This window comes from Diadema setosum, chromosome 2 (assembly GCF_964275005.1).
Source record: "Diadema setosum chromosome 2, eeDiaSeto1, whole genome shotgun sequence".
In the NCBI taxonomy this organism is placed as follows: Eukaryota; Metazoa; Echinodermata; class Echinoidea; order Diadematoida; family Diadematidae; genus Diadema; species Diadema setosum.
The window spans coordinates 43,888,684-43,897,824 of record NC_092686.1 but is presented as its reverse complement, the minus strand read 5'-3'; the positions used below and the strand labels follow the sequence as shown (position 1 = coordinate 43,897,824).

General features: G+C 37.6%; 1 protein-coding gene across 1 annotated transcript; it reads left to right on the top strand.

Moving 5' to 3' along the window:
* Positions 1-2,509: 2,509 nt before the first annotated feature.
* Positions 2,510-4,488, top strand: LOC140245420 (uncharacterized). The gene is made up of 2 exons (XM_072325001.1): positions 2,510-2,630; positions 3,605-4,488. Exons 1-2 carry the CDS (start codon positions 2,510-2,512, stop codon positions 4,486-4,488), a joined length of 1,005 nt encoding a protein of 334 aa, XP_072181102.1.
* Positions 4,489-9,141: the final 4,653 nt, after the last annotated feature.

Sequence of the window (9,141 nt, the reverse complement as noted above, 5' to 3'; positions counted from 1 at the left end):
AGTTATAGAATTAATCTCTTGCTACTGCGTGATCATTGCTAAGGGTACAGCAGCCGTCGAATGATATGTCGGCCTTCTTTATCGCCTATTTATCATATGTGTATCTACTTATTCATTGGTATTTTGTCACTCTATCAATTGGATTGTGTCTATTTCGTTGATAAAAGTTCCTAATGTCGGCTTTGATTTACTTCCATGATCACAACTACATAATCGTAATCGTATTTGTCACAAAACCATAAATATCTTTGAGTCTCTAAAACCACCGCTGTCATTCATAAAACAATGATTATTACAATCCAAATGCTGTTACGAAAGAAAGTTAAAATCAAAAGAAGTTGTGCTACCACAATACTTAAATTGTACGCACTTGCCAATAACCAGTACACTGCAGTCAAAGGATGCTAAAAATATTAGTCATACAATTTATTTACGAAGTCTCAACAGAGTACCCATTGTACAATATTGTTTGCATCAAGCATTTGTCATGTAGTTCAGTGAAGGCGGCGGGCGTATAGATTGGGGGAATACTAGTACTGAATAAACTATGACAAAGAAAAATATATAAGGAATTAAATTCTGGTGTGATAGGCTGTGAAGCACGTAACGATTGCATAATATCAAAAGTATACTTTCAGATTTACATGTATACATTAATTATGTTTAGTGAAATGACACCGTTTATAGATAAAATCATATACATTTTTGTAACGGCACGAAACGTATAAACAAAACACTGCACGACTGCAAGACTTCAAGAAATTTTATTTAAGGAAAAATAATGATTCGGTGCAGATTCTGGGCTTTCCTGTTTTAGTTTCTATCGGGGCTTTGTAATTACATTGATAAGCTGCGCACAAAAATAATAATGATCTTAAATCTCTAAAGAGTTAGACATTTTGAAAATGAATATTACTAAAGTGTCTTCTTGATTCATCTTGAATCGAGAAAAAAAAGGAAAAGCCACCTGTAAACAACATAAAATGTGAACACCAAAACCAGGAGTTCAGAAGTTACATTCATGAACGTGTGTTTCATATAGATTCAAATCAACTGTTGCCATAGCGAATGTAATCTGCATAACCAAACATACACACACACACACACACACACACACACACACACACACACACACACACATACACACACACACACACACACACACAATATTTGCATTCGCATACTGTCTCATAATGCTAATTCTGACAGGGAAATAACATCACGCCCATTATGAACTTTAAATCGTCTGTTGTACATCGTTAATTCAATACCCTGTTTTACCCTCTCTCTCTCTCTCTCTTTCTTTCTCTTTCTCTCTTGTCCCTCATGATTATTAAAGACTTATAACTTAAACCTTTTAACTTAATAACTTAAATTATCAACCTCATAACTTAAACCCTAAACTTGTATCCCCGGAGGAAACTATTCCGCGGCAGAGCAGACAAATAATTTCACTGTACCGATAGATATATCCTAGAGGGTAAAATATTTATTCCACAACTTTGGGAGGTTTTAGCACAACATTCCTGCTCCAACTCTTCAAATTCCGCTTCTTTCTTTTATCCAATGTCCTTTTGCTAATTTTGGTTGACCACCAATAATTTGGGGGGAAGTTATGCAGAAAGCTGTACTTGGTAAAGGATGTGTCCCTGTATAATCAACCCCCACACACAAACACACAAATACGCACACACGTTTATATGCATAAACATGTATAGATACAAGTGTCCAGATATTTTTGTTACAGTTTCTTTATATTGCAGTAGTTACAGGGATCTAAAATTGTCTATCCAAATGAAACCTGAGCTAAGGCTGTTGTTGAATGTTTCTCAAATTTGGAAATGCGAAGCAGTGATTTATTAGAGAACAATTTGGATGCAATGAATCTGTTGTGGTCATTAGATTGTGAGTAATATAGCCATGCATTCGATTTTGAATCAAGTTTCCGTGTTAGAAGCGGGATTTAGAAATGAAGGAACTTTTGTGAAATCAGCAAGAGAATTTCTGATCGAGAGCTCTGTAATCTGGATTTTTATTTCTGACCTCTTATATGCAGAAGCTTTTTCTTTACAAATTTGATGTATTGGTTGCCTACTTCGCGGGTGTTTTCCTTTTCTTATATTTTTGTCAAGCAAGCTCACATGTTCCCGATTGCAATTGATTACGCAGAAAGAGACTGCGATTTACTAGAAATCAAGCATTTCTGCACAAACAACAACAACAAAAACAAACAAACACAAACCCCTCAAATGACCCTTGGTTTCTGTTTGCTCGCGAGGATGTGCACTCGAGTTCAGTGATATCGCTGTTACCTCCGTGTACAAAATAATGAACATTGCGCCGATACTCTTACTCTTAATCTCCTCATGGTTGTTGCTGTTGTTTTTTTTTTTCTGTTCAGGTTGGCAACATCATCATCTACTTTTGATAACAGGGCTAGGCAAGGGTAGATGAGCGACTAGACGGGCACAGAAAAGAAAACGCCGTGGGACTACGCGAGGGGCCAGTCATGAAGGGCACGTTTCGCTTTTACCTTTGGGTTTGCATCGTCGCTTACGTAACATGGGGTGGTGGAGCACTTCCGGCTGTCCTTGGCAAAGAGCTCGTCATGGATGACGTCGAAGAACAAGGTAAACCAAAGGGATGGAATCGTTTTGGTTGAGAGGGCTCTTCAGATTTTTTATTTTTTTTTGATAAGAAACTAATTATGAAATATGAAAGAGCATTTGATTTTAAGGTGAATTCAAAGTTTATTGAATTAAATTTGGTTGTGAAATGGATGAGATAAAAAAGAGGTCCTGATAAGCACTTTTCGTAAACGTGTCGATGACCACTTGTCCCCTCACAATTTCATTTCTCGCCAATTTCTCGCCAGAGTGCATGGAAATGTATTCCCTCTTTTGCTTTACCTTCAAGACAAAGGGGTCCTGTTTCGGTGACGTTAATGAAGTTTTGTAAGGCCGATCTTTTCTTTACTCTGCCATGAGCATATCCCAAGACTATAATCAAGTAAACTTCTCCAGTTTATATCTCGCGTGAATGATAATGAGTGATCGTCGTGTGGATGCCAAAAATACTTGTCACTGATGTATTTCGAGAAATCCTTGAAGTCTCCTTCATTGCATTGTAGAGCCTCCGTCCGCAGGGGGGTATATTACACTCGCTCAGCTACAGATTTGACAATAGCCGGTGATCGATCTTTACTTTGTTGTTGTTGTTTGTCACACTGTGACATTTCACAACAAACACACAAACAGGAAATTAAACTTTGCTGGAGCAAATACATTTTGAAATAAGGAGAGATTACGTTTCATTGCGGTAAATGGACGAGAAATTTTCGATGAAGATATTGACATGACGCGCCAGCAAGTGCCGACGGCATTCCACAGGCACTTTGTAAGAACATAAGAACCAGGAAATACTTTCTTCCGCCTTTACATTTCTCTTGCTATTACTCTTTTTGAGATATCTGGACAATCTTTAAGATTTCTTTTATTCTTTCAATAGAGGTGTATTGTAATGACTGAAAAGTGAAACTGAGACGGACGTTGATAAACAGTGAAAAGTGTTGTGTCCATTCTGTACACCCTGTTCTCCCCTACAGACCTGGCGGAATGGGTTCAGGGGCAAGAGACGCCATTGAGAAATCAATTCTGGGAGGAAGAGGAGGAGGAGGAGGAAGGGGAGGAGGACGCCATGTCGCCGGAGTCTGACAAACGCCAGTATCCTGGCGGTAAGAGGCAATACCCTGGCGGTAAGCGACAATACCCTGGCGGTAAGCGGCAATACCCTGGCGGCAAGCGGCAATACCCTGGCGGTAAGCGGCAATACCCGGGAGGCAAGAGACAGTACCCAGGGGGCAAACGCTCCCAGTACCTTGAGGCTAAGCGCCAGTTTGTTGGCGGTGAGCCCATACCTTCACCGGAGTTGCGGCAGTACCCCGGCGGCAAGCGACAATACCCTGGAGGTAAGCGGCAGTACCCTGGTGGAAAGCGCCAGTACCCTGGTGGTAAGCGGCAGTATCCCGGCGGCAAGAGGCAATACCCTGGCGGAAAGCGATCGGAAAGTGATCAGGATATGCTGCCGATGGAAATCCGACAGTACCCCGGCGGCAAACGACAGTATCCTGGCGGCAAGCGGCAATATCCTGGCGGCAAGCGGCAATTTCCCGGCGGTAAGCGGCAATTTGTTGGCGGTGAGCCCTCAGAGCAGGTGTCATCCATCAGCAAACGGTTTGCTCCCGAAGAGGATGACATGATGGATTTCTCAAAGTTTGCCCAGATGTACACACTGAATAATGACATTCTACTTAATGAACAAGACCGCGAGCTCGAAGATCTCCTAGATGACATACTAGTAGATACCAGGCCAGAGTTTGAGCTAGAGAGGGCCAGGGATTTGTTACTCGAAAACGCCAACACTGACGATGCTTTGGCGCTAGATCTGTCTGCTGTCCTGCAAGATCGAGAAGGGATGGATGATTGGTAGCACAAGTCCTTAACTGGTTTCAAAAATGGGTTAATCAAACTGCTTTCTGTGGAATATTTTCGAAAAAGTCTTTAAAGATTCACAAAGAAAAAAGAGAATTTACTTATGCCTTTCTCAGTGAGTCATAAACGTTATTTAGTTAATTACGCAGGCAGTAAATCGTATAACGATATTTATTATCACTCAGTACTTTGTATATCATCTTACATCAATGTGGAGAATGCATTGAGACATCAATTCTCAACGTCATAGCGTTTCCCGGCAGTGTAATCGAAACAAAATGATTTCTGCATGTCAACTAGTCGTGAAGACGAGTAAATAAATTTCAAAGACGCAGTAACTAACGTAGAAAATGACACTTTTATAATTTTATGTACATAAACGACTAGTAGTCTAGTTAATGGCAGATATTGCGCTTTGACACATGGTTCGAGATACCTGGGCCAGAGTCAGAAGATATAGCTTCGTATTTTAAGTATTCAAATTCTTTTCGTAAATCAAAAATTGAAACTTTAGAATTCTACTGTCGACAATCTGTGAATACCTTCAATTATAACTTGGCAAGGCTAGGGTTATTGAAGCACTAGGGCCTATATGTACATATTAGAAGCATCGTTATGACCGTAAGAACAGTGCATACAATGTAAATGTCCAGAGGATATCGGTATTGGGGGTTTTAGTTTTGCGTTATTTCGTTTGCTTTCTTTATCTAGTGATCAATCCTCGTGTAGAAAAATCCGCCCTCTGTTGTTCAAATCCGTCCTATAAATATGCAGCATTCCATCACGAACGTGAGAAGACGAATTTCGGCTTTGAATACGTGTGCAGAACCGAACGGATAATTTCAACGTTGATTGGGACCACATAATCATACGGACATCACTGCGAAAAATATCAATAGATGTTTATCTAAATCGGCAATACCGATCCATGCTTTCCAATAAATTGAAGTTGCAGTAAAACTGTCACTAACTGCATGCCATAGTATCTGATTATAACTCAAGATCATTGAAATTGTCTGTTGAATCTTTCCTTCGTTTGTCACTACATAATATGGACATTTCTTTCATTAGCACCAACTTTTCACAAAGGAGAAAAAACGAAAAAGTCGATATCAAGCCCGTGAATTTTTGTCTTTTAAGTGATCAAAATCGCAAGAGAAGAAGTTTGAAACTTATTGAGATAATAGTATTATGAAAAACAAACTAACGAAAAACAGAATGCTGTTGTTAGCGATTGATAGTTTGAATTCGGGGAATTAAATTCGAAAATAAAAAGAGAGACCATAATCATTGTGCTTGAGATGGGAGTATTCAAAAATCCTAGATGTTTGTGCCTTATTAGGCAAAAAAGAAGAAATAAACAAGTTCTAGAATAGTTGACAACTTTGCATGGACAAAATAAAAGCAAATAGAGAGCAACCTTTAAATACATCAAGGATTAACTGACCTACCACCTATTCATGTTATGTGTTATTTCGTCGTCTTAAAGAAAATTTATGTCGATGCTTCTGCGTTTTGTGGAAATTTCATCAAACTCCATCAAAGAAATTTCGTATTTACGGAATGGTTTGGGCATTCGATAAACTCATCACTGCGATTTGTACAAGACTGATTATCAAAGGGAGGCAGATAGTACTAGTTTTCTAGCCATGGCGTATACCCACACATGGAAACATTGTAATCGAGTTTGGTGCCTAGTAATGTTGCCATGCAATTTGTTAAGATTAACATAAAAGGCGACACGCCATAAGAAAATGGCATCAGATTATGCTTCACTCGAGATTAGTTCAGAAAGACCAAAGTTACACGTCATTAGGTTTTTAGTCGTGTTTCATTCATCATCCATGGCAATCACAGCCCTATCCCCTCAAAGAAAAAAAAAGTAAGAATAAATACGTAAATGAATAAGGTTTGGGGAAAAAAGTTATCGCATTGATGGATCGATTTCATTTTCATTCTAATGCTCCTTTCTTCTCATTTCAAAAGATGATTTTGGGATTATGGATTGGCGATAACACCCAGTGTATGTTTCTGGCAGTCTGCCAAATGCACTCAAGTAATCAGAACGTCACGGTGTCTGCTTATTCGCCTTTCTTAATATCAAAAGACATTCACAAGATGGCCATTCGCTATCTTAACTCTTTCTTTGAGTGAACGAAAAGGTTGGTTGACTGTTAATCACTGCGAAATTGAATAATTTTGCTGTGTCTGTGATGAAATCCTGATGTAATTTACATCTTCGTCAGGGAAAGACAAGCCTTTGTTTGTTTTTTTTTCAATTTATATCCTTGATCAAGTCTTCGCCTTCAATTAAAAATTGGCAACTTTTAACGCTCACGATTCCCATGAAACAAACATTACACACTATGGAGGCCGCATTTGGTTGAATGATTAGAAGTTACGTGTCAATTAGAACTTCGGAACATCTTAGATGTTTTAAGAGGTGTGATTCAAGGCAGTATTGTGTATGCTTCTGTTGTCATTATTTATGCACCTTTCAAAACGGTTTTCACATTTCGTAAGTGCGATGAGGTATTCACTTCTGCAGAAACGCGAGGTTTCTATCAATATTTATGTTTCTCTGAATTTTTGATTCAGCAGTTTGTAACTGACGCGTATACAAACCTTTTATTGGTGTGTCCCCTTGATGAACAATGAGCAAATTAAATATTACATTTCGAAATCGCCGGTGTGATGCAGCGAGTATGCTTTCCGTTTTGTCTTTGTGACTGTTATTCCAAAGAAAAGTAATTCTTTGTGGATTTTTCACAAAAAGGCATAACTGCAACCTTATCTTTTTAATTTTTTTCTTTTTTACTGTTGTGCTAGAGATGTCTATTTTGTAATCACAATCTTGAATTTGAAATTTGCTCTTCTTCGGCGCAGTGTTTGTCATTATTTTTCACTTCCCCCGCCCTTAACTTTTTTTCTTTCTCTCTTCTTTCTAATTTTCTCTCTCGCTCTCTTTCTTTCTCTTCATTATTCTGGTATACAAGGGGAATCTCTGTGTGTTTCCAATATATGTATAATATAATATAATATAATATAATATAATATGATATAATTATGTATATATATATATATATATATATATATATATATATATATATATATATAATATATAATGTCTGTACATATGATTAAATACCATCAATATTAAATATTTTATTTTACATCATATATAAAATATATACTGTAAATAAATGTACTTATATAAACATAAAATTATGTTTGAAAATGACCAATATTGTATATACTATATATATATATATATATATATATATATATATATATATATATATATATATATGTATATATATATGTATATGTATATATATATATATATATATATATATATATATATATATATATATATATATATGTATATATATCATATACATATGTATAATTTGTGAGATTCATCCCCTCGAGTGAGAAGAATATTTTTTGCGTCTCTCATCAAACATACTTGTTGCTTTAATCAAGTTATCTGTCGGACAAATCCCATTTCACCGTGGCTATGCTATCACATGATTTGATTGTACGCCTCTTGCTGATGAGGAGGAGCACCTATAGGCATCGTACGCACACAGCAACAGACGCAGACACAATAATTCAATCATACCTCAACAAACAGCGTCAATTTCCATAGAAATCCGAGGTGCTCAAGCCACCTGCTACAGTCACACGCTTCACGTAACAATGAGTATGCTTTTTCTGGACATGCTGTACAACAATGCAGCTACCTGGTATAGTTGTGAGCTCTGACATTCGCCCCAAGTCATCCAGCTCTCTACACTCAATTAACATGGTCACATCAATACCCTTCGTTCGAACAAAAGGCAAGCTGGGAGCTGCGACCACGTCAGCATACCGTTGTTGTACGAGGGTAATGTCGATGATAATGACATTAAATAAGACGTAAGTCGAGCTCTTGTCATTCGGTAAGAATGCTGATAAATTGAGGGATCTGGTTCAGAAAGAAGAGTTACATATTTCTGAGCATTTAGAAAGAGTACTTAACAAAAACGCCCACACTGTGGTTCCACTACGGCGACAACAAAAACTACCAAAGCAAATTATTATGCCCCTGTACAATTTGTCAGTGCTTCAGATGACACTAATAATGGAAGCGATGATATAGTTTGATTAGAAGATTGAATATGGCAATTATGAAAAAAAAAATTAACACGGTACCTGTATACAGAGCCTATAAACCCATCATTTCACCACAGATATTGTTCTTATTTAGCTCCAGAAAAATGATAATCAGAATTTGAACGCCATGTTTGTACTGGTAAAAAGAAAGACAATCAAGTTTTGTATTTTTTTTTTTTTGTAAATTTTTCACCTGAAGATAAAACTCTTATAAAAAAAAAGGAAAAAACGACGTTACCGTGATCAGACGAAGCTAGAAATTGAAATGACTAGGTTAGCTTGGATAAATTTCATATTAAGAGGGCAGGAAAAGCTTCTTTTCTGCCCCTGACCCCCTCTCAATCCACCCTACTCTGCAAGTCGCACTTGAGTCGCGACAATAAGCAAAAATAAAACCAGCCGAATCAAATATGAAGAGTGGCATGACCTTCTTTTCTTTGTCACTGGGTGATTCTATGTTAAACAGTTCGTCTTTACTATACTGCACTGACCG

Excerpts from the sequence above, each read along its gene's own strand:
- LOC140245420 (XM_072325001.1), top strand. The coding sequence starts at position 2,510 with ATGAAGGGCACGTTTCGCTTTTACCTTTGGGTTTGCATCGTCGCTTAC. Across the intron at positions 2,631-3,604 it reads GGATGACGTCGAAGAACAAG|ACCTGGCGGAATGGGTTCAG; the intron begins GTAAACCAAAGG and ends TCTCCCCTACAG.